This window comes from Populus nigra, chromosome 4, assembly GCF_951802175.1.
Source record: "Populus nigra chromosome 4, ddPopNigr1.1, whole genome shotgun sequence".
In the NCBI taxonomy this organism is placed as follows: domain Eukaryota; kingdom Viridiplantae; phylum Streptophyta; class Magnoliopsida; order Malpighiales; family Salicaceae; genus Populus; species Populus nigra.
This window is the reverse complement of record NC_084855.1, coordinates 14806977-14832803: the sequence shown is the minus strand read 5'-3', so window position 1 is coordinate 14832803 and position 25827 is coordinate 14806977. Positions and strand designations below refer to the sequence as shown.

The 25827-nt window shown below is 34.3% G+C and overlaps 4 protein-coding genes across 6 annotated transcripts; 1 reads left to right on the top strand and 3 right to left on the bottom strand.

The window, feature by feature from the left end:
• The first annotated feature begins 2048 nt into the window (after positions 1–2048).
• LOC133691807 (protein RADIALIS-like 4) lies at positions 2049–4519 on the top strand. 2 transcript variants are annotated; one of them, XM_062112401.1, is made up of 3 exons: positions 2049–2263; positions 2630–3221; positions 4272–4519. In XM_062112401.1, exons 2-3 carry the CDS (start codon positions 2932–2934, stop codon positions 4297–4299), a joined length of 318 nt encoding a protein of 105 aa, XP_061968385.1. In that variant the 5' UTR covers positions 2049–2263; positions 2630–2931; the 3' UTR covers positions 4300–4519. The 2 variants fall into 2 exon arrangements, with proteins under 2 accessions (XP_061968385.1, XP_061968384.1); XM_062112400.1 differs by lacking the exon at positions 2049–2263 and adding an exon at positions 2309–2454.
• A 248-nt stretch (positions 4520–4767) lies between these two features.
• LOC133691806 (uncharacterized) lies at positions 4768–10140 on the bottom strand. The gene is made up of 3 exons (XM_062112399.1): positions 9876–10140; positions 9110–9530; positions 4768–8881 (listed from the first exon to the last, which is right to left on the bottom strand). Exons 2-3 carry the CDS (start codon positions 9478–9480, stop codon positions 6970–6972), a joined length of 2283 nt encoding a protein of 760 aa, XP_061968383.1. The 5' UTR covers positions 9481–9530; positions 9876–10140; the 3' UTR covers positions 4768–6969.
• A 3095-nt stretch (positions 10141–13235) lies between these two features.
• Positions 13236–16512, bottom strand: LOC133692409 (uncharacterized). 2 transcript variants are annotated; one of them, XM_062113322.1, is made up of 4 exons: positions 16121–16512; positions 15199–15779; positions 13687–14202; positions 13236–13598 (listed from the first exon to the last, which is right to left on the bottom strand). In XM_062113322.1, the coding sequence occupies exons 1-4, from the start codon at positions 16335–16337 to the stop codon at positions 13473–13475; spliced, it is 1440 nt and encodes a 479-aa protein (XP_061969306.1). In that variant the 5' UTR covers positions 16338–16512; the 3' UTR covers positions 13236–13472. The 2 variants fall into 2 exon arrangements, with proteins under 2 accessions (XP_061969306.1, XP_061969305.1); XM_062113321.1 differs by having other exon boundaries at positions 16079–16510.
• Positions 16513–21471: 4959 nt separating this feature from the next.
• Positions 21472–24312, bottom strand: LOC133691414 (two-pore potassium channel 5-like). The gene is made up of 2 exons (XM_062111907.1): positions 23186–24312; positions 21472–22100 (listed from the first exon to the last, which is right to left on the bottom strand). The coding sequence occupies exons 1-2, from the start codon at positions 24175–24177 to the stop codon at positions 21953–21955; spliced, it is 1140 nt and encodes a 379-aa protein (XP_061967891.1). The 5' UTR covers positions 24178–24312; the 3' UTR covers positions 21472–21952.
• Between the last annotated feature and the right edge of the window lie 1515 nt (positions 24313–25827).

Sequence of the window (25827 nt, the reverse complement as noted above, 5' to 3'; positions counted from 1 at the left end):
TTAATGACAAATGGATCATATGAGAAAGTCCATTTTACCCCTAAGCTTAGCCTTTTAGGTTGATTTGATTAAAGGTAAAATTGTCAAATCATTGTTACAATCCATAGTGTTATGTTTCTATAGCTACAATATTTCTTCCATACCTTATATGTTTTTGTTAAATACTATAAACTAAAAGAGACAATGATTTTACTGCTCAACATCTTACAAATCACTATTCATTTCAATAGTGTATTTTTTGTTTTGGGTTTTTTTTAATCTATATTTTTTTCCCTAATTTTATACTTTAACATTTAGTTTATTGGAGATTAAGATTCATGATTTATAGTAGTTTGCTTTATACGTGGTTAGCTTAGTCTCATAACCCGTGTCATGAGTTTGGCGGGTTAATTTAGTTGATTCAAGTTTTTTTTGTCTTTTTTTTGATATTTTTTTTTCAATTTCATCCTTCAACATTGAGTGGATTGAGAATTAGACTTCATAATTTATTTTGGTTTGCTTTCTATGAGGTTATCTCAGTCTCATGACTCAGGTAATACAATTTTTTTATCTTTTTTTTAATGGATATTTTTTCAATTTCATCTTTCAGCATCGAACTGATTATGAATTAGACTTCATGATTTATTTTGATTTACTTTTTATGAGGTTATCTTGATTTTATGACTTATGTCACATGTTTTGTGAGTTAACCCGTGTAAACTGAGATCGTTTTGTTGTGTCTTGTTTTCATATTGAATTGTTTTTTCAATTTTAACCTTCAACAATGAGTTTATTGAAAATTGAGTTTCATAATTTATTTTGATTTACTTTCTATAGGTTATGATAGTCTCATGACCTTAGTCGCAAGTTTGACAGGTTAACCTGGGTTGACTCAGATTATTTTTTTGTTTACTTTCTATAAGGTTATCTCGATCTTATGATTTGGATAACGACTTTGACAAGTTAACTCATGCCAATTTTTTTTATTTTTTTAATTTCATCCTTCAATATCAATATCTAGTTGATTTAGAACTAGGCTTCATATATTTTTTTTTCATTTTGATTTTTATAAGGGGTCATTTGGTTGACTTGGGTCACGGGTTTGACGAGTTAACCCGGGTTGACTCGAGTTATTTTTTTTATTTCATCTTTCAACACTGGGATTGTTTATCCTGATTCACGAGTTAAATCAGGTTTTTTTTATTCTTTTTTATTTTGATTTTTTTTTTCAATTCTATCTTTCAACATTTGATTAATTTGGAATTAAGCTTCGTATTTTTTTTTGCTTCCTATGAAATCATTCTGGTCTCATCAGGGATCACAAGTTTGACTGGTTAACCCGTATTGACTCGAGTTTTTTATTTTGTTTTTTTAATTGATATTTTTTAAAAACACAATTTGTCCTTCAACAATGGATTGAATGGGAATTGAGTTTGTTTTTATTTATTTTCTATAGAGTTTATCCCAATCATATGGCCTGGTTTGTAGATTTGACAGGTAACTAAAGTTGTTTGTTTTTTTGATCTCTTTTTTTAATTGAATTTATTTTTTCAATTTCAACCTTCAATATTGGTTTAATTGGAAATTGAGTTTCACATCTTGTTTTGATTTGTTAACTATAAGGTTATCTCAGTCTCATAATACGGGTCGTGTATTTGATAGGTTAAGCCAGGTCGATCTAGTATTTTTTCATCTCAATATGTTTTTAAAAACATGTCGTCTTAAATTATTTTAATTAAATTATATTTTTAATAATTTTTCAAATTATTTTTAGATTAATCAAATTAACCAAATTATTTCAAATCAACTCCCATGTAATTTATATTTAATTCTACCAGAGAATATGCATGTTAGTAGCATACAGATATCTTTTTATATTAAAAAAAATGAGCGCAGAGTAATACAATAGAAACTTAGAAGCGAAGACCACGGATATGGTGCAATCCCTTGGGTCCAAAACTGTTAGGACTGAAGGAGACAAGTGAACATACCTATCATAAAAAGGCTTCCTCATTCTAGGAACCTTAATGAGAGAGAGAGAGAGAGAGGCAGTAGAAGAGGTCTGGATTGGTTTTCTACTCACCGCCGGTTCCATTCAAAGAATAAATAAAGATATCATTTCCTTTTTACTCGTTGATTCAATTCTTTAACAACCAGCTACCATTTCTTTCTTCCCACATAAAAAAGTCCATGAAAATGACCAATTGTGAATGCTTGGAGATGTAGAAAAAACCCCAGCTAATATGCAATCCAAGCCACAAAAGTCTCTTTCTTTACTTGCAAGGTAGAGATTTGGATCATGTGAACATGTTCTGATTGGCTTAAGATGAAATCTGCCTGTCCATTTCCACTATTGGTTTAGTGAATTTGATATCAAATTGATTAACAGAGAGAGAGAGAGAGAGAGAGAGAGTTTCTTGTGATGCCTGCAGTTCCGGATCTGACAACAATCGGATTCCAATGCTAAAAATAAAAGTAATTAATCAGATTCTATTTCTGAGAATGGTTGATGATGTGTCACGCTTTGTCCCTTCTGATTATTGGTTTCCTGATTTGGACCGGAAGGATTGATATTATTTTCTTGTAATCCATGTTGAGTTTATCACTCTTTGTTTTAAATATTGCTGACGCATGGACCTTGACTTCGCAGGGCCATTTGTCTCTGACACAAATACAGATCCCTTCCTAAAAGAAAACAAAGGGAGAAGCTGTTGAAGTTCATAACAAGCAATAACTGACACAACCCTAGAACTGAGGGGGAGTTGGAATCTGAAACAGAATCAAACAAGCTACCAGACATAATTCTGTCAAGCTTCTTTCGATGAATACTATAATGTGAATGACCAACTGGGTCTTCCTTGTTTTCTGGAAAAATCTAAGCAGGTGTCAGAGGTGATCAGAACTGAAAGGGTGATTGTTTTGTTTTTGTTCGGCCACTTGTGTTCGAGTGACATGGATGATTTACCAAAAGTTTTGTATGGGTGGAGCTGGGAAGAAAACAAGCTGTTTGAGATGGCTTTGGCTGTGGTTGATGAAGAAGACCCAGATAGATGGAAGGTGGTTGCAGCCATGGTTGGAGGGAGGAAGAGTGAAGAGGATGTGCAAAAACATTATGTGATCCTTTTACAGGATTTGCAGGGTATAGAGTCTGGTAAATTGGATCACACACTTGTTGGAGAAGCCCAGCCTTGTGTTCAAGTTGACTGCTCTCAATCTGTATGTTGGACAGATGAAGATCACAAGTATGTATTAAGCTTTAGTTGATGAATTGGATTTGCTTTAGCTCACTTCTTTTGCTTTTAAAAATTTTCTTTTCCTGTTCTGGTTCTTCTTCCTTCTTCTTTTTGTCCGTGTTGAAGTGTTTTCATTAACATATTCTGGCTCTCATCATGATGCTCCATGCCTGCTGTAGATAATCAGAACAGCTTCATTTAATTCTTCTAAAAATATTTATCTTCATATCCATTCCAGGTTCTCAGGTCACTAAAACGCATTCAATTCACAGGACGAGTAATCCTCTGGCTGACATTTGATAAAAAAAACCTTCTCGCTTTTAAAAGGCACCTATTTATTATCTTGAAAATTCCTTTTCATTTCCGTTCAGAATTTCAGACACTCATTTTAATCGTTTGGTCTACCATGTGAATCCAATATTGCCAGTCTGATCAATCAAGGGCCAGATAACATAGAAAATCTTTAGGTCTTTCCACTTTTTTCTACGGTCTGCCTGTCATCCTTGTTTTGGTTTCTTTGACAAAATCTTTCTCAGGCCATTGAGAAAACAGTGTCCCAATAGGGCCAGCCAATTCCTCCCGAAAAATGCATCAGGTTTATACCTTTCGGCTGTCTAATTATGCAGTGATTTCTGGCTGATGCATTTTTATTTCCAGTCTAACGAAAACGATCAATACAGCATATCTTGGTCGCGAGTAGCAATCCACTATTCCTCAGTCAACATACACTCAACATACGGCAAGCCTTGAGTAAACTAGGTGTAAAATCACTTGTAATAAAAAAAAATTAAACGTGGAGAGCACAAAGTAAATTAACGTCTTTGTCTCAATAGATTTACCATTTTAGCTTGAATAGGCTGCATGTAATGTACCAGTGATTGGAGCCAGCCTGGTATCATGATTTATTTTATTTCAGACAGGTTAAAAATTCTCCTTGCCAGTAGCTTTTTGAGTTCCAACAAGAAAGAGATTTTTACTCCTTTGGCAGTTAGATTTCAGTTTGCTCGAATGTCTTTTTTCTTTTGTTGTTCCTGAACTTTGCTATATCTTCGTATCCAGGTTGCTGATACGACTGGACATAGATTGATTGGTAGGGTTGGCAAACAATTCATCAGAGCAGAACTATTCCTGTTGAGCTACTGCTCAGGAAGATTGCAAGTCAGGAACATAATTGATGGTGGTAGGAGTATCAATTCTTAAGCTTTGTTCGTAGTTTGTAAGGTACAATAAATATCTGTCCTTTGTAAATCAGAAGGTGCCAATGAAATGTGGATCAGAAGTGTTAATCTTCCGATCTTTGCCTTCCATCTTTCCTTTTCCTTTTTTGAATTCCAAGTCTTAGCCCGACAGTCAACCATCCCACTTGTTCTTTTGCTGTTTATTACCAATGGTTTAAGTGCTTAGGATTTCACAACTGGCCAGAACCATCTTGGACTTGTCTCATGTTGACCACCTGAGGCTCCTTTACCAGCACAATGTGATCAAGATGTCTGACTAAAGAAATGTTGTGAGGATTCCATACACCACACCAACTTTTGTTTATCACCAAGTCTAGTTTATGAAGAAAGCGAGGAGCTTGTGAAATAAATATTCAGAAAAGTACAATGTGCTCTGCACATTAAACAGCCATGTGCAAGGGGAACGGACTAGGTCCAAAAAAGCGAACGGTTGACATCCCTGCATTTGTCGCAGCACAATGTTATGTTGAAGCAAAAGTACACTGTGAGAGCATGAAAATTGTTCTGTAACAATGCCCTTGAGGCCCCCGATAGTCATGGTAAAACTTGAAATTACAATCCTTTTGAGGAAATAAGAAGTAAAATATTGATGCTTTGTCAAGTTGATGTTCTTCAAGGAGGGGAGTCGATATATCAGACGATACCAACATCACGATCATCATATTATCAGGAGGTTACAAGGAATTCTCGCCTGCACTGAGAAGTTGATTCTAAGCTTTTTAGTGTCCAAACAAAGATCTCCATTGCTATTGATCAATGCCTTGGTTTTTCCTGGCAGCTCATATGGCAACGTTTTGATCTATAATGTTACAAGGGCCGGCAGAAAATGGGAATAAACAATTCAACCCATTTTTTTTTTTTTTATCTCGAGCTTCATGCCTAGAGGAGCTGTCCTCAAAGGACGTTTGTCCCTGGAAAATTGTTCTGACTGCAGCAAGTGACCATATTCATATCCTCATGGGCGAATTTACCATCGGCCAAAGATAACAACAAGCTTTACATTATCTCAGTGATTCAAATACATAAAAGGAACCACATGATACTCTATTCTTATGATATATAAAATCGTCAAAATGTAGCAGTTTCATCTGCCTGGAGACTCAAAATTTGATATCACCATTGATTTGTTGTTTGGACGTAAACAAAGAAGGAATAGTTGTACAAATCTGTCCCTAGCAATGAAGCCTCTGATCGATGGTGCTGAACTCACTACGGTGGAAGCGAAAAAGGCTTCCTACATACATTTGTTATTTCGATCATATGGATTATTTTCTCTGCAGAAAGATTAGGGCTAAAAAGAGAAACAAATAAATAGCATTTAATACAATGATGTCATAAATCACTAATGGTCAGTACCAGGACGATTTTTTTTCTTCTTGTTGAATAAAGTGCAGCTGCTGCTACTATATATCGCTTATCACAGTTCTAAATTAAGTGACGGAAAAAAAAAAAAAGAAGTTTATGGAAACAAAAGAAGGGAGGAGAAAAAGAAGAGCCACAAGCCAGGGAAGAGGCAGTGCATGGGTAGAGCCAAAACAAGTACTTCTGTTAGTAGCTCCATCCATGCTCTGCCTGTTCCCCGTCTTCATATGTCTCTGCTCCCTCTCCCCACGATCCCTGTTTACGTACCTTCACCTTTCATTGTGCTTCCATACCATGCCAGCTACTGCCACCAAAATTAACCTCTCAAAGCCTCAGCCTTCTCCTTGAAAAAATAGCTTACAACAAAGTTTTGGAACACGCTTCCCCTTGGGTGATTTGGGACCATGCTGTCCATGGGGCTTTTATAAGTCAACAAGGCAAAGCATTATAGTACAGACATGTACTACCAGTTCTACTTGGACTAGCTAACCCTGTACTGCCTCCTTTCAGTACTAATCAGATTAGGATTTCCAGGGCATTTTTTAAAGTGTAATGCGTACTGCACTCTTTTTTGTACTTCTGAAACTCAAGTCATTAACAAAAGTAATTAAACCATTCTTAATTATACTGATTATCACATGCAATTATTTTAAAAAAAAAAAACAAAAATGTAACTCTTTACTATCTTCTTTATACAAATTCCGCTATCATATTCATAAACAATTATTTTATAGGGGACTTGATTGGAAATATTAATAGAGTTACTTCTAACAACCGAAATCTCCAAGATCCTTCACTGGTGAACAGATATTTGATTTTATAAAACTGAAATTAGGTCCGCGAAGATAACCATGTCATGTGCAGGTTGCAGACTTGTCGTCCTGCCAATGGAGTAAAATGTAGATTCTGATTTGCTCCCACGGAAACCAGAAGGCAGAAAAAACATGGATTTACCATCGAAATCAAGAGAGCAGAACAAATGCCACACTAAAATCAAAGCATTGCATAATCCGATACAAACCCTTAAAAGTCACACTTGCATCAGAGTTCAACCTCCTTTCCCGTCTAACCTATCCCTAAAACTAAACAGGCAGCCTGATATCGATCTATCTGACATGTGCTTAATGAATTTAAGGTACAGCTCTAGAAATATGCATCTAATAGGCCACAGTGCATGATACTTTATTGTGGCCTTCTCCTTTGCACCTGCTGCAATGCAGTGGCCTTTTAACCACTCCTCTTGACCGAATTCTTCTCTTTTTGGGAGAGCCAGAGATTCGACGAAGAGGGGAAGGAAGTACCTGAACCTCTGACAATTCTTGAGGTGCAGGCTTATCCACTGTTGGAACAGGCTTTATTGATTCAGAATATGTTAAGCGATAAGCTTCAGTTGTATAAAATTTGGAGCAGTAATCATATACATCCCTACCAATGTGTTGAAGCACCGCCACAGCATGCGAACACGGGAAACCATTAAGTTGCCATTCCCTGCAACTGCAGTCCCAGGCATCTATGTTAACAACATTAGCTGCACCCAAAAAATCTTGCACCTCAAAAGTGTTACTGGGTGAAAACATAACTTGAAGAGACTGTGCCTTGAGAATCTCTTTCTGCAATTTATCCTCCACAGATGGAGTTAATCTTGTAATCCACTGATCTGAATCCACCTTTCGAGTGTAAATTAGCTCCATCAATTTATGGCGAATCGTATCAATAATCTTTGTTACTGGTAATGCCGTGAGCTCAGTTAACCAACTATAAAATGACTCAGCAATGCCTGATGTTATATGGTTGTACCTTGCACCTTCGAAAAATGAGTTTGCCCAGTGCACGGGCTCACTTTGCAAAATCCATTCATAAGCTTCAGGTGAAATACTCTTGATGCTTTCGATGCACTTTCTAAATGCATCAAGTGTAGGAGCATATGCAGCATCGTAAAGATGTCCAACGATGACACCAATAATTTCATGAATGCATGGACCCTTAAGATCTCTCTTCAACTCTTCTGCCAGATAGCGAAGGCAATAAGCATGGTAAGAATTCTCAAAAACCACAGAAATTGACTGTCCTAGTGCCATCTGTCTATCTGCCACAAATGTTATTGGCTGAAGTGTCGGAAGTGCAGATTTCAACTGTACCAAAAACCAATGCCAGTTATCACCATTCACCACATCCACAATAGCAAAAGCAACAGGGAAAATACCATAATTTCCATCCACTGCTGCTGCAGTCAGCAATTCTGACTGATATTTTGATTGCAGGCTCATAGTATCAAGGAAAAGCAAGGGGCGACAACCACTCTGAAAACCATGTAGTGAAGCATGAAAGGCAACAAATAGACGATGAAAACCCAGGTCCTCCCTGGTGTTAAGAGAGACAGCAGTACCCGGATTTGTCTCTACAATCTTCTCGCACAACCATGGTAATTGATTGTAGGCCTCTCTGTATGAACCCTGAATCTCCTCTGTGGCAGCCTCCATCCAACGTCGAACCTGTGAATATCTCAATTCAATTCCAAATTCCTGCTGAATTTGATTAGCAATTTCCTTGGGTTTGACATTAGGACTATCATGCAACTTTTCTTTGACAATACCTTCCACTACTTTCTTTGAGGCTCGAGGATGACTATCTGTACCAGTACCAGCTCCACATGTATGTATTTCATTCAGCCTCTTAATTCGGAATAAGTGTGTGGTAGACAACCTTGATGCAAAAATCCTCCAAGGGCAGCCATCAACACTACACTTGGCACTTACACGCATACTATCATTTTTCTTAAACTTGACTGTGAATCCCTGAGCAATGGAATACTTGCGTAAAGCATCACGGACTTCACGGACATTATTAAACTGCTGGTGAAGACCAGTGATGCAATTCTCCCATAACTTAACACGTTTCAGCTGTCCAACACTCTCAATTTCACCAGCAGCTGCAGCCAAGGTGTTGAATCGCCCAGCATTCTCAGAAGCAGGAGCAGAAGCAAGAAAAGCAGGAGCGGGAGCGGGAGCGGCAGCAACAGGCGTAACATTGAGAGGGGTCTCTTGTTGGACCAATCTCTTCTTGCTGGCCCTGCAAGACCAATCATACATTAACATGAAATAAAACACAAGTATGACAATTACATCAGTTCGGAAACAATTATATCCACATGGTCAGCAGCATCTCATTACAGTTCAAATCAAAGATCAGACCCTCGCCAACATTTTAAGAATACCATCAGAAGCCAGGTGATCCATTCAACAGAGGAAAGCAACATAAACCTTCCTCTTCCACATTTTAAGAAGATATGCAAATTACCTTTTACGTGGAGTTGTAATCAGGGCTCCAGTTGTACTAGGCATAACTGAGGCTAAAGCTGTTGAGTTCTCATTCTTAATGACAAAAACATCCACAGTCACTGAGTTTCCATGAAAATCAAGGAATCGTTGAAGGTCTTTGTCACTCGAAATCGTGATCAGAGTCCGCATGTTATTGGGCAGAAAGTACTTGACGGTCATTGAATCAGCTCCATACTTCCACATATCAGCCATCTCCGACCTCAAATCATCAAATTTAGTCTCACGACTTACACTAATAGCATGGGCATCTCCACCAACATATGACAAGGAACCATCACTAGCAGTGGTAAACTTCCCACCAGATTGACATATCACAATAGGGTTACTCATCACTCTTTTCCAATTCTTTGCCGGAATTCAACAAGACCAAAACAAATAATCTGTCCAGAAAAGAATTAAAAAATAAATAAATTAATCAATGGAAATCCAGTTCTAAACAAGACATAGCTAGCTGTAACAAATTATAAAATTTGAAATACACAAATCTTGACAATTGATATCCTTTGTACGCAGTCACGGGACTATTCAGCAGGTTCAAACAGTAAGCATGCTAAGCAATTTTTAATTACAAAAAAATAAAAAGCTTTCTTTCTTGCAAATTATGAAATATAAAAAATTGAACGCAGGAGCAAACCTAAATTCAACATATGACAACAATGTAGTACGAAAATAGAATAACTTTGATAGAAAAACAATCAAAAGAAAAGAGAGGGAAACAAACTGACCCAGGTGCTGAAATTGCAAGACAAGGCCAAAAACCCTAGCTTTTACTCCATTGAAGAAGAAAAAAGAAACCCTAGATTTAAGATTTGGGGGGGGAGGGGGGTTTAGGGTTTGAATTAAGGTGGGTTTTGGGTTTTGATGGTGAAGGAGGTGAATTGAAATAAAATTGTGGTTTTGGATTGATTGGAAATTTCGAGGTTAGGTTTTGGACTTTTAGGGATCTCTCTCCTCTCTCTCTCTCTGTCAAAATTCTCAAAAGTACCGAGAGTTGGATGAAAACGCAAATTACCATAAAAAAGAGTGGCTGACCTATATAAAAAAAGACAAATTCACTCCTCGCTTTCATTGTTTTTGGGCTTTACATGTGGGCCTATTGTCGGTTTAATGGGCTGGAGAGTGCAATCTCAGAGTTGGGCCGTGTATCCTAATTGTAGGCCTGGTTGAATGCAGATCAGTCAGGACTTCTTGTTCCACTCCCACTCCAGATGCAATAATTTAGGCCATGCCATCCTCAATTCGGCAAAAATAATTCCTTAATGTGTCAGCCCATACTAATTATGCAGCCATACATGAAATTTACAATCTACTGCAAAGGTAATCAGCACTGTGCCGCGGCCGGATTAATTTTTTTTTTAATATAGAAAACATTCAATATTAAATAAGATGATTAAAAAATAAAAACTCAAATCATTGAATTGAATAAGTTTAATATGCTAAGTTAATTTAATAACATGATTAAAAATATATATTAACAATGAATAAAATATATATATATATATATAGATATATATTTACAATAACTAATTATAAAAAATGAGCTATCAATATTAAACTTGAGAGGAGAAGAAAGAAAAGCATGTTGGAGACTCATTATCGTTTCGTTGTGGACACCACTCCATCATTAGAAAGAGCTCACCGAGATGATTTTAACACCAATGCAAAAAATTGCATGACGACACCAACAGAAGCTGCACGTATTGTCACAGCAACGACCCCGAAAGCAAACTAAATAAAATATCCAAAAGTGAGTATCTCATACTTATATTTAATTAATTAATTTTATTTTATTCAAAAACAAAATTTATTAAAAAAGCTAAATTTAACAAAGAATAATAAATAAAAAGAGTCGAGATAAACTAATGTCATTTTCAAACTTAATAAAAAATCTTATAGAAAGTAAATAAAAAATTTAATAAATTTCATTCTCCAATTAAATAAATGTCAAATGATAAAACTAGAAAAAAAAAAACAAGCTTAAGAAAAAGAGAAAAAGAACACAGAGCTAAACCGGAAAAAATTTCTAAACTTTGGTTAATTTTTCAAACTTGTAACTCGTGAAATCCTAGATTTAATGAAGAAACTCAATTACCAATCAATTTAATATTAAAGGATGAAACTTGAAAAAAAAATATCAATTTAAAAAAATTACCAAAGTAAAAAAAAATAACAATTAAAAAAAACAGGAATCAAATCTGATAAAAAAAACCCAAAGAAGGATGAAATCTAAAAAAAATATTTTTAAAAATTATCTCAAATAAAAAAAATAATAATCAAAAGAATGAAGACAAAATATGACATGAAAAATTAGTGGATGAAATTGAAAAAAATTCTAATTTTATAAATTATTTCAAATAAAACTAATAGTAATTAAAAGAACCTGACCAAATATAAAGAAAAAAACAAATTGAAGGGCTGCAGTGAAAATTTAAAGGGTCAAATATGAAAATCGAGAAAGAAAGAGAAAATAAAGAAAGAATAGAAAAGGTCATTAGCGTCAAATTAGAGGTTCATTGACAACATGCGCCTCCCATGGATGAAGAGGCCACGGAGACGATTCTAACGTTGGTCCAGAAGCCAGCTTTTGACCATTAAGAGATGTCAAACACGTCACTCAAAGAGCGTGACCACAACCCACGTGTCGACGCTTGCAATACATGCAGTAACTACTTTTTATAATATTTATATTTATTAAAATATCAAATTACCTCTAATTAACTTGATTATAACAAATAAAAAGCAAGATAAAAATATAAAAAAGCTCTTGAATGTCAATTAATTTTTTTTTAATTTTTGAGAGTAATTTAGTAATTTTATTGTGATTTGAAAAGGTGAAAAACATTAAAACATTCCCAAACTTCAATTAATTAAATCTTGTTTTTAATGGTAATTTAATCATTTTTATAGTATTAAAAAAGTTAAAAAGATCTATGTGCCCCTAATAATCCGACAATAATCAATGAAGCTTGTGAAAAGAACTTTTCCAGCTCCCGGTAGCTAGTCCAACGGTTTTTTGTTGGAAGGGCAAGATTGAAATTTTATTGTAGCAAAATAATGTGTCTGTGTATACAATCAAACACTGAGTCTCTTTATTTATTTATTTATTTATGTTTTTTGTTTTACACTAAACTTATCCCAATGTTCCTCCATTGTTAGTTTTACTTTAACCGACACCACAGGAATCGTGTATTTAACTATTTGTCATACGTGTTTGTTCAGGCTGCAAAACACTTTTTGACAGCTTGGTGTGTATATAACAAGGTTGTAATTGGTTAATATCTTGAATATATATATATATATATATATATATATATATATATATATATATAATTGAAAAAATATGAACTGTGATATAAAATAAGTATATTTTTATAATAATTATAAAATAAATTTATATATTTTCAAAACCAAAAATATCATCTCTGTTTTTTATATTCCGACATATTAATTAAAAGTTAACTAAGTGAAGGCATACATTTAACCTTAGGATAATGCTTAAAATGTGATTATAATTGTTTTTTATAATATTTTTTACTTGAAAATATATTAAAATAAATTATTTTATTTTTAAAAAATTATTTTTGACATTAACATATTAAAATGATTAGAAAATACTAAAAATATTAATTTAAAATAAATAAAAAAATTTAAATTTTTTTAAAATATTTTAAAAATGCAACAAACTGAGAATGAAAAAAAACAGGTGCAGCCATTAATTATTATTATTATTTTATTATGCTAGCTGTAAAGAATTAATGCAGTCCAAGCCACGTAAGAATATAGCACTTGAACCTGGCTTGAGCTCCCGTGAAATTTCTCTGTTGTGTTGTTCTGACCAGTTTGGTACCGAGTTAGGTCAACCACATGGTATGACCAATCCACCTAGGTCCAAATTAGAATGACACGTGTCCCACAATTAAAATGACCACATGGTAAGACCGGTTTCGCACTCTAGGAAATTATTGTCCGAGCAGTCTAGGAAATCAGCATAGTTGCTTTTCTTTCCTGGTGGGTAGATCCGTAGATCACGCATCATTGAATGAGAAGAAGATGTCTTCTATACTGGAAACAAAATACTGGAGAGATGCAGTAAAATTGACACAGTTCATATTTCTTTCACATTAATTGATGTTTCGGGATACAATTGGATGCGCTGATGTGCCTCACAGCACAAGAATGCCAGGCCCTTACGGGTTTTTTTGGCTACTCGATCCAATCCCAGCTTTCTAAATTATCATTGTAGCAGATGATGCCTTTACACCTTTCCCCTCTTAATCTCGAAAGGGATTTTTCTGAAAGAAAAAAGAATTTTGAACACCAAATTATGTGAAAGTAACATCAAAATCACTAATAGTCCACTCCGCTACTTCATCTTTGTCGCTAACAAAAATCTCAGTACCCATGTCGATGGATCTCCATATTCTTCTAGCAGGGGGGGTACCTGGATCCTGCAGTGAAAGAACTAAAATGGTGACTATCTGGTTGTTCATCACTTTTATAGCATTGACACCTAAAAGAGGTTGTTTGACTACTGACCTGATAGAAGTAAAGTCTACTTGCTAGCCCACCCACATCAAGCTCCCAAGTTCTGGCATCCCCAACCCAACCATCCCCTTGTTTTGTGGGATAGCCATAGTCAGCCCATATAGGATGAGGCAGCAACTGAACTAGCTCTTGTGCCTGAGGATTGCTGTAGGGATCACAAGTGCTGACAGGTTTCTCTAAAAATTGAGCATTCTCTGGAGCACAGTAGTAGTGATACGCCCCATACGGGAAGTTAGCTGTATCATTTCTGTAAATTTTTGTGTTGTTTGGAGTAATGTGATATGGTGGGCAGTTTCCTAGATTTGTGGGACTGCACCAAGCTGGAGTTTCAGGATTGATAATCATCTCACTATATCTGGTTATGTCGGTAAGCACATCTCCATCGCATGGAGCACCATTGTTCTTCCAACAGCTCCCGATATCTATCAAATAGAACTGGCTCTTGGGTCCTCCCCCTTGTTTCACATCCAAAGTCACTCTGACCTTGAAATTAGGTGACTCTGGAAGCTGAAAGACAGCTAACTTGTTACCAATTTCAGGAGGACAATTACACAAAAAACAGGACTGGTGTAATTATTACTCTACTGTGGTTCATACTTCATACTGATCTGACTCCAGGCAAACTGATTTAGTATTTTTATCATGTAGTTTCATTTTACATGAATTAGTATCAGAGCAAACACAAAACACACAATCAATATCTTCATGAGTAAGCATGTGCTCTTTTGTATACTGACACGTATATTTAAGAGCTTACCGAACAAGGATAGGAAAAAGTCTCCAAATTTACCACGTATCAGTTCCTTTTGTCTGCCTAATCAAACCTGCAACCTCAAGACCGGTGGTGCCATCCATCACAAGACTTGTTAAGTAAAGGAAGTATGCACTTGCAACCATGTCCAAATGGCCGAAGCTTCTCGTGTCCTATGATTATAAAAAGATTACAAGGCCCGTGACCTCCACCAAATCTTTCAAGGCCTATAGAAACAGTACTAGGTGGACAAATCCCAGTAGAAGTTTACAATATGGATTAAGAATCAACTGGATTTTGACCATTTTGTTAGATATGAGCTTGAAAATAGTAAAATATCAGATGAATAACCGAGTTCCAAAATGGCTGTAAAGGACAGAGACAGCTAACCAAAATTATTTTGATACCCTGATTTAATATTCCGGGTAGGTAATTAAGCTGTCCAATCATTGATTGTTTCCTATGACACAGTGATCAATTTTAATAAACAAGAAATAAAACAAATACCAATTTTCATTAACAAGAAACTAAACAAATCTCTATCTGCCAAGTCACAAGAATACACCTTCATCATCAAGACACACCAGAGTACCTTCTCCCGTTTTCTTTTCTTTACTAAGTAATGAATAACTGAATATAGAAAGGCGAACTCATACGTATTTGCTAGTGCAGCTTAGTTTTAATCTGTGAAGATGACTGGGATTTGCTTTGAAATTGAGGAGGAAAAAATATTTCAAACAGTTTCTACTTACAATTTTGAGCATTCCTCTTGTGTCATAGTGATACCCTCCAGAAAATCCTGTAGTTGCATCAGCTCTGAGGTACAGCATCAGCCATGGGTACTTCTTTGAAGTCTTGAGCTTGTGGCTAAAGACCCAGCTTCCATTACTAACTGTTTTTTCCCAAACCACTTCATAAAAAGAGATTCCATCAAGTCCACTTCCAATGTCAGAACCCAAATCATATGTCCCATTGAAACTTCCTCTCATTATACCACCATCCGAAAGCTTAGTCTGCTGATGATACAACATGGGTTGATTCATACAACCCTTTCCAAAACAAGGAAACCTTCCTGGACTAAAAGGAGGGGCCTTTTTCCCATTCCTTGGACACAAACCGGAAGTTGTGTCATAGTTTCCATTTTTAAGCATGACCATCCAAAACTGCCATGGATTCGGGGTATCCTCAACTTGACATAATGAACCCAGGTATAGCTCCTTCTGCATTGCATAAAGGTCGGTATTGTTTATGGCTCCTGGGGCCAAACCTGGGAAAGGCTGTCCTACCCCGAGTTTGTTATCAGCTTCACTTACCTTGTGTTTCAGAAAAGAACCTGCCTCATTTATAACAAAGAATTAGCATGCATATAACAGAAACAGTGGGAGACAGTTGAGTGCAACAGATAAAGAGTTAAATACAGCATGAAAAAGAACTGATTTTTGTGTGTGTTTATGTATAAAAGCTAGATTAAAGAAAATTAAAAGAAAAACCATGATGGTAATGAACATTTCCTTCAAATGAATAGAAGCTACGAGTAAACACGCCCACTTGAGCAACGACAAAGATTTAGATGTTGATTTTGGCAATAAAGAACTCAATAATTGAAAAGGAATAGTAATAAAGAAAACCCACTCTTCAATACTGCGTGTTTCCTTCTACGGTGCTTGTTCTTACTTGAGAGGTCAAAGCAATCAGCTGCTCTGGGGCTACCCATGCCAGGAGCTTCTTGGCCAACTTCATTGCAGAAATTCCAAGCTTCAAAGGCCACTCTCAAACCATCCCTTCTCATTCCCGGGTCTCCAACAGCTGTTTCTCCTCCTGCGCCAGAAACACCCAGCACAACCACATTTACCAAGAAAAACACAACACGCAAATGGGTTTCCATGGCCATTCCCAGATGGGTGATCTCTGCCTTAGAAACAGAGCTAACTGTCGTTATTTATACACTAGTATTAGATGGGGTCTGAGCCAGCAGGTCATGGTGGTCATTTCCTATATGATCCTATAGTGCGAAAGAAGTGACTGGAGATAACGAAGTTCATGTTGTCGCAAAACCATGCTAGCCATTCATGCGGTCAAAATAAAAAACATATAGTTGTTTAATTATTAGTAAAGCCATGGAAACAGAGTCATCGTATTAGAAAATCTTACTGCTAACGCCGATAACATTTAGCGCCATGATTGTATAAATCACTTATGTATTATACCATACACCAGTTAGTTTGATTTGTCATCTTTAACTTATTTTAACACAATTTCTTCTTCTTTTTTTTTTTCCTATCCTAAGATCTTTTTTTTAATATGTTAGAGTAGATTCTGCCCAGTTTTAGATTTTTGCTAAAATTTAAATTATTTTTTATATTATAAAATCATTTTGATATACTAACATTAAAAAAACTTTTAAAAAATAAATAAAAATATTATTTTGATATATTTATAAACAAAAATTATTTTAAAAGCAACCATAACTATATTCCTAAACACTTTCGGTTAGGATTAGAATATGTTCTCATAATTTGTTGGCTAGATTTTTAATTATATTTAATTCAGAGCTGGTTTATTTTTGTATTTTAAAAATTAAAATTTTATTTTATTTTTTTATTTGAAATTAAGTTTTTTATATTTTTATATTATTTTGATGTATTAATATTAAAAATAAATTTTAAAAAATAAAAAAAATATTATTTTAATATATTTTAAAATATAAAAAAACCTTTAAAACACATAGCAGTACAAAACGGGCGGTTGGGAGTCGGTCACCAGTTGCTTTTTCTCTTTTCTGTTGACAGCATGCACAGCCCCCAAGAATGTTTTTCTTTTCTTTTCTTTTTTCAAGAATAACAGTAGAGGGTAGGGAATTTGCATTTTTCTTATCTTTTTTAAAAAGTAGTTTTGTCGTTTGGTTGGCTTATGTTAGAAGCAAGTACTTATGGATTGGTTGGGTGTGGGGGGGCCCACCACACACTAGCTGGTTACCAGTGGGGGTTTTAAGACTAAACAGGGACTGGATACGGCCTGAAAAGGAGGAGAAGTTCAACAGCCGCGCTGTTCTTTTTGTGGAAAATAGGGCAAACAAGAGAATAAAAAAGAAAGGGGTAAAGGAGATTTTAAGAAATTTTGGATCGTTTAATAAATTTGAAGGAATAAAGAAATATTTTTTTTTTAAAAAAAAAAACGCTTTCACCGTCACGGGCACCCTAACAAAGCCTTCGAAAGGAATAAAAGGTGGGTGGATGCTTTGAAAAATGGCGGAGCTGGTGGTGGTTTTATTTGCAAGCAAAACAACTGCCGAGTGCGTCCAAGACTAGCAGTCGCGTTAGAATTGGCCGGCCCTTTCCTGTCCGCGTACACACGGGGTTGGCTTTTATCGTCGTTTTTCCTGTCACGTAAATAATTAGCACGACTTATTTCTCCCAGAAAGGAAAATAAATCAGTCACTGAAAATGTCATCCATTGGCTTATGTTCCCACTGGCATCAGTTTCCTTTACCCTGCCGACGGTCGGTGGGGCTGGATTTCCAAGGAGATAGTGATGGCCGTTTGTAATAGATAGAGAACGTGGTTATGGTAATTTTCTAAGGTGTTTGTTTTTGAAAAAATATTAAAAAAAAATTATTTTTAATATTACCAGATTATAAAAACTTAAAAACACTAAATAATAATAATAATAATAATAATTTAACAAAAAAAAACAAATTAAAACTCACTTTCAAACACATGTACATCTATAATGCAAGTAGATGCAAGTAGACGGTGATGATTATTTGTTGGTGTATTTCTGAAGGCATCAGCGAAACAATTCCTGAACGCTGGCAAGAAGACAGGTTTGTTTGTTTGCTTGCTATTGAATCATTCAAGCTTTTTGAATGCCTGGATTTCTTGAGTGTGATCATTTTCGTTGAGAAAATTAATCCATTTTCGCAATCCATGCTGGAACAGGTACATGTTTAGCCTGCCATGACTGCAACAGATACGTGTAACCTAGCACATGATGATGGGCCTGTCTGTCTCGAGCATATTAATCTATTAATGGAAAGACAGGACGAGGGAAACTCTTGCTAGCTACTATAACTTGGGGGGGCTCATTCTGAACTGTCAACGCTTCTTCTTCTTCTTCTTCTTTTTCTTCTTTTTTTGAATTATTTTAATTTAATAATGTTAAAAATAAATTAAAAAAAATAAATTAAAAATATCCACTACCACCTTAAACATTAAAATATACTTTGGATAGCACTTGAGGGACTAACTGTTGTGGTTAACCGTGTGACTTGTTCCGCCCTCCTTTCCAGGTTCGACCCTCTATGTACACGCCTGTCACCCCCGCGATGTCTAACCTGTCCCTGGGCTTGCAGGATGTCCAGTGGGCTGTGAAGAATAGTCGTGGTGCGCGCAAGCTGGCCCGAACACCCCACGTGAATCAAAAAAACAAAAATACTTTGGATAGGAATCCAACAAGTTTAGTTTGATGATTATAGAAATTGAGTGTGAAAAGGCGCATAATACACATAATTCTTTTAATCTTTAATTAAATAAATTTTATCAATAAATTCTCAATTTGTTATTGAAAATTTTTTAAAATCAACTCATCAAAACAAGCAACATGAAAAATATAAAAACATGTTGGAGATACTCTCATCTAGATAAATTCTCATGAACTAAAAAGAATCATTTCATCTCTGGAATAGATATTAAAAAATATATAGTTATTTTATTTTATTTATTAAAAATAAAATAATATTTTTATTTTTTTTTAGTTTAGTCTATATATAATTTCTTTATATTTAGATTAAATTTATTTTTTTAGATTATAGTGATTACATTATGCAGTATCAATGAAACCCTGGTCTTCTTTTTTATTATTATTCTTGCATTTTTTTTTTATTTTGTTGGATTATTTAACATGAAATCAGAGTATAGTTTTATGAAACGAGACTTAATTTCAAACATATTTTTTACGAATCGAACTTAGAATTATACATTGATTATTGGCTTATAAATGATCTTTAAATTTTAATTTGTATTTAAGGAGTTTCAGAATCCAGTGCGATTGCCTGGATTTTAAACAAGACATGCAAGATACCGTTTGTAAACGATGCTTCAATTACAAGGGCGATGTGTTGTTCATGTAAATATGTCAATGCAGGCAGGTACATATTCGGGCATTGATGCACTCCGACAAAAAGCTCAACCGAACATTTTACCTTTTTTTTTAATAAGAATACTGTATAAAATAGCCAAATGTAATTCTCTAAAATAAATTTCTATTAAAACAAGCTATAATTAATTTCATATATTCTTGATAATTTATATCAGTAAAAAGAATTAGGACAGGAGAAACAATAAAACATAGTGAATTCAAAAAGAAGTCTCCAAACCCTTTACAACTAGGGCTGAGTAAAAAAACTAAAAAACTGAGAAAATTGAAAAAAAAATAACTGAAAAAACCGAATTGAAAAAAAAAATCGATTAAACTGATTAAAACTTTGAAAAAACCTGCAGGTTCGGTTCATTTTCGGTTTTATAAGCAAAAAACTGAAAAAATCAAACCGAACCGAACCTAAACTGAAAAAACCTAGCCAAACCGGTTTTTTTCCTAAAAAACCAAACTAAACCGAAACCGGTCGATTTGATCCGGTTTTGGTTTTTTTTCAAAAATTTTTTTAATTTAATTATTTTTTTATAAAAACTAAACCAAATAAAAAATATCACCTCTACTTACAACAAACAGCACCTTTTGTCTTCTCAAGTCTTTCTTTACCCGGTGGATCGAAAGTTAGCAACGGTTCTTGTTTGGGCTCAAGTGTTCCTGGAGATTCAGTTCACCGACGCTACCAGTACCGTCCAAGATAAAAGTTTCTACATTCCAAGCCGCTAATTGTTGGAGCCTTTTCTTTTTTCCTTCTTGGAATCTTAAAATAATAATAAAAAAAAAATTATTAAAGGATAAAATTAAAAATAATAAATTTTTTTATTATGTTTAAAACTTACGAAAATATATATGAAACATATAATAAAGATCAATTTTAAAAAAAATTATGTTTAAAACTTTTATTAATATAACTTGAAAAAAATATCGATCCAAAATATATTGTATGAACCCAGTTTATATGGTTTTACCTATTAAATTTATGATATAGGCCATGAATTACACTAGGTTTTATAATTTTGTTTTTTAAAATTTATTTTTTTACCAAAATTTATCATAACAATTTTTTTAAAAAAATTAAAGAATAAAATAAAGATTAAAAAATTAAAAGCTAATAAAAGTGATAAAAAAAGCCAGACATATGGATCTAAACCTTTTAAAAAAAAGCTCAAGATCATGCCGTCGTGCATTCAAGTCCTTAATTTTTTTAAAAATTTTTGTAAAGGGAATTAATATTTTTGTAAGGGTTCACGCATGTCTTAAACCTTTATTTTGTTTTTTCCATTTAAAAAAAACAATTACTCATAACTCAACCATCATTGTAATGGCTAGAAAATCAAAACACATTTGTTTTTGCACTAAAAACCAAGTTTTCAATTCATTTTCATTTAAAAACACCATAAACACCCTTAGAATATAAAAAACCAATGGATTAACTTAAAAACAAAACAAATAAATAAAGTCTAAAAGCACAAAATTAAACAGGGTAAAAATTTTCTATCTCAACCTCAATCAAGGTTCAAAACAATCATCACCAAATTCTTATCAAATATGATCCATTTAACACCAAGATTAATATTAGTGTCACCCAACAACTTTCTTTCTTCTCACCAAAACCCGTAGACTTTTTTTTTCTCTTCCAGACTGAGGGGTTGAAAATAAAATTGAATTCATAAAAATTACATGAGTTTTAAAGGAATGAAGAGATTAAAATTTTCCCAAATTTTAAATTGAGAATGATATTTCTCCGTGTTTTATACTTTAGTTCTCTTTATTTTAATTATTCTCATCATGAACAAATTGGTTATAAATCAGTTCATAGATGGATGCATATAGAAAAAAAATATTAAGGTAGGAAAAAAAAAGTTGGACGATGAAGCTACAGTAAAACACCTGTATATTTAGTAATTGGTAATGGTAACAAGTAATAACTACGGAGTGATATTTCTTCCCAGCAGTTTGTGACATCTTCTCATTCCACTTCTTGTTTATTTCAAGGTAGGTTCATGCCTCATCCATAAGCCCAAAGGGACGACCCCTTAATCAGAAATTGTACATGATGCGGCCACTTATTGCCTTGATTTATTGATTTTTTTCTCTAATTATTTTCAATTCTGAGATCATTACAGTTTCAAGAATCAAAGTACCAGGATATCTACACTCTCGATGACTGGACACAGTTCCTTGTTTAACAGCTTCATGCAAGCAATGCATTTTCTGCCACAACTAATGAAGATTTATGTACACATATACCAGTGAACTTCGATTACCAGAAATCTACCTTCCCTGTGTTTCCCGGAATAACAAGGCAGATCCAACGGCTCCTGTGGAACAAAAAATACAGACTGACCTGTGTAATTGTCACAAGCGATGCCCCAGGAGATCAGGCAAGGTTATCTTTCCCAAGTTGTTTGGGTCAAGCTTGCTGAATTGATTGCAGATCTGTAATACATCTTTCTCGCCTATCTTTCCCATCTCTTTTAGCTTGTAAATTACATATTCTGATTTACTGTAAAAAAAGTCACAAAAATAAATGAATTAAGGCTCTACCTAGGTTGATAGATCGCATTATCTCATTTGCTGGGAAAATAAGAAGAACGAATTGAGTTCTATCTGGAATGCTAGATTACATGTTCTTATTCACAGAAAGACAATCCTACGTAAACCCACCCACTAAAAAAAAAGATCAAATACATCTCCTGTGAGGATATAGGTCAAGAGCAACAAAAGGAAAAGGAAAAAAAAAGTTTATAAGTTATCTCAATGTACGGACGTTCCAGATAATATGATGGCTTGGAGCAGCTATGAAGAGCCTTGATACTTTAACTTACAACTATTTGGATATAACTTACCATTTGAGAAAAAACTAGCGAATGAGTGACCTGACGTGTTTAAATCCATAAACTTTAAATACTAATGGAGTCAAAATTTTCTCTCATATGTTGTTTTACAGTTCGGTAGGAAACCTATTGGACCTTTCATATCTCCTGAGATTATGCAATCTATGACGGATGATTGTCTTTCAACACTTCATCTTTAGCTGAAGTTGCAAAACACTTTTTTCGCAAAGAAGCAAGAAAAAGTTATAGAATGCGCTAAACCAGATTGTCTCTCTTTAATGGCCTCCAAATCCAAGAGAGCAGTTATTTCATCAAATAAGTACAGCCCATCACATACTGTCCTCAACTCAAGAGCCAATCACTCACTATTACAAGGTTAGAACCAGGTTAACTTCACTCCGAAACAAGAAGACTTTAAGATCTTAAGAGCTTTTGATCCGTGTTTCAAGGTCTTGGAATGCAACGCACCGGCATTTTCACTAGAATCTGCTTCTATAAAATTAGCATCAATACAATAGGAGAGTACGAACCAAGGATGGTCAGCACAGAAATGGAAAGAAGAGTTTAATTAACTTTTGATATCCATCTTCTAGAGCAGCATTTGATCTTATCACACATTAACATAGCCTAGTTAAGGTTTTGAGGATTTTTTTTACCCAAATTATCATATCATTAATTCAACAAATTTTCCCAACTAGAAGAGCTAAACATATCCAATAAAACAAGTTAGCAAGAGATAAAAATAGAGCCGCACCTAATGAAACCATTATTGTTCATATCCGCAGCAAGCAAATCCTCCACGGTAATATCTCTATGCAACACCCAATTGGAAATCCTCCTGTGCCTCTTATCAATCCTAGCCTCTGCCAAATAAAGAAATGCTCTTGCTACCGCCAATGTCGAAACCAAAAGCCAAATTGCTGCAAACAACCTTCCTGGCAAGGTCTTAAACGCCCTATCACCGTACCCAACAGTTGTAACTGACATGACCGCCAAATAAACCGAATCAATCCAATCAAGATCCTCCAGAAAGTACAGCACCAAGGTCCCTATTCCAATGCACAGAATCACCACACCAAGTGCTAATCCAACCTTCAATCTTATCCTCATCCTTCCCTTTTTAACATCAATAATATAATCAGCAGCTGAAAATCCTTCTCGATTTCGATTTTTACTCATTTCAATACCAGTCAAGATCATGCTTTCTTGCAAATCAAGAACGTAATTCACAAGCCCACTGAGTAAGATGTCTATAAACCCAAACCCAACTAACACAAACACGCACGCAAAGACCTTTGTCACTGGTGTTAATGGAGCTATATCACCATAACCAATGGTACACATAGTGACTATACAGAAATATAAAGCATCAACGACCGGATGAGTCTCCGTGCCCGAGAAGTGATCAGTGTTAAAAGAGTAGATAACAACTCCAAGGAGTAGATACAAAGATAGCAAGAAAATGGCTTGCCTGATTATGGAGTTAGACTCTGATTGTGGTTTAGGAATTTGGGGCTTCGTTGGTTGAAATTCTCGCATGACAACCATTGCAGGCGCGGTCTTGCTCCTGTGAAGAGTACCGGGTTTCTTGAAACGGGTATTTGAAGGTCCGGGAGGACGAGAAGGAGTTGTGGGTTCATCTTGGATTTCATGGAAGAGTAGTGGGGTTGAAAGAGACTGGGTGAGAGTGATGAAGGGCTGGGGTTCGTGGGTTTTTTGGTTACCGAGAAAAAGCTCATTTTCCATCTCAACAAAAGAAAAAACACTTCTTTAGTTTGTTTGTTTTAGGTAACGAGGGAGGCAGATTGTGGTGGGGGGCGAGTCTGAGATTTTTAATGGCTTTGATTTTGAGGCTGATTGTGGTGGGGGAGGAGTCTGAGATTTTTAATATTTCTAATGTCTCTGAGCTTGGGGTGTTGATGGAGACGTGTATTTTGTTTGTTTTTTAAAATATTTTTTATTTAAAAATTTATTAAGATAATATATTTTTAAATTTTAATTTTATTATATTAAAATGATGTAACAAATAAAAAAATAATTTTTAATATTTCTAATGTCTCTGAGCTTGGGGTGTTGATGGAGACGTGTATTGTTTGTTTTTTAAAATATTTTTTATTTAAAAATTGATTAAGATAATATATTTTTAAATTTTAATTTTATTATATTAAAATGATGTAACAAATAAAAAATAATTTAAAAAAACACAGAGAAGATTTAATTTAATTTTTTTTAAAAAAAAAACTACAAATAAAAGATCCCCTTTGTCTTTATAAGATGCTAAACCTATGATCTTTTAACTGGAGTGCAGTCTATTTTAAGGTGGCCATGACCCCACATGGGGTCTCGAAAAATTGTCATGTTTCTTCTCATGGCTGGCGGCCATGCGTCGGTTTTGCGTCAGATTTTACGTTGACCGGCGCATTTTCTCAGATGGGCAAAGAGTGGCGTGGCATTTAGATAAAGTTGGACTTGAGTGATGTGATATTTCCCCGTTTTTAAAAATATTTTTTTAAAAAATATATATTAAATTAATAACTCTTTATTTTTAATATTACAACATTAAAATAATTTAAAAATAAAAAAAATTAATTTGTTTTAAAATACAGCTACGCCGCAATAAAAAATATCCTAATATCTGTTTTTTTTTTGTTGAATATATCTGCAAATTGATTATACACACGCATGGTATCCACTCTTTCAAAAAAAAAAAAAAAAAAAAAACCTTTCTAGCTGAGGTGAATTATAAATCTGATTTATGCTGTGTCTGTGATTTTCAGTTTTTGTTAATTGAGGATTAGACCGTCCTTATCTAGCCACATTGAATTTGATGCTTAATTATTAAAATACATTAAATTTGATTACCATCTAGCTAAAACCACGACAATTTAGATGATGGTATTTTTTTTTATTAACATTAATGTTTGGGTTAAATTGTATATATCTTAATTAATTTTACGGATCTTGAAATTAATGACAATGTAAGTTTTTAATAACTATTATATTAACAACCACAAGCTCGAATCTAAAATTATAAAAAAAATAAACCTCTTATTTTAAAAGATACTTAACTTGAAGAAAGAATATGGAAGTGTGGCGAGGAGGGATGACTCTTTACAAAGTTTTGGTACAAATCTCTTCTCTCATTTTTATTACCTTTAATATGATTTTGTTCCAAAATATACTATGCTTAGGAGTAGGAAGAGAATCTCGAGTATTTGGATAAAAAAATATCATACATTTATTTTCATTTTTCCTCCTCCAAGTTTATAAAATTATTACTAATAAAAGACTTGACACTTGTAAAATAATTATTTTTTATAGGATTTAAAAACCTTAAGTCAGTAAATTTCTATAAAGAATCACAATAAAAAAATAAGCTTTAAATTTAAAAAGAAA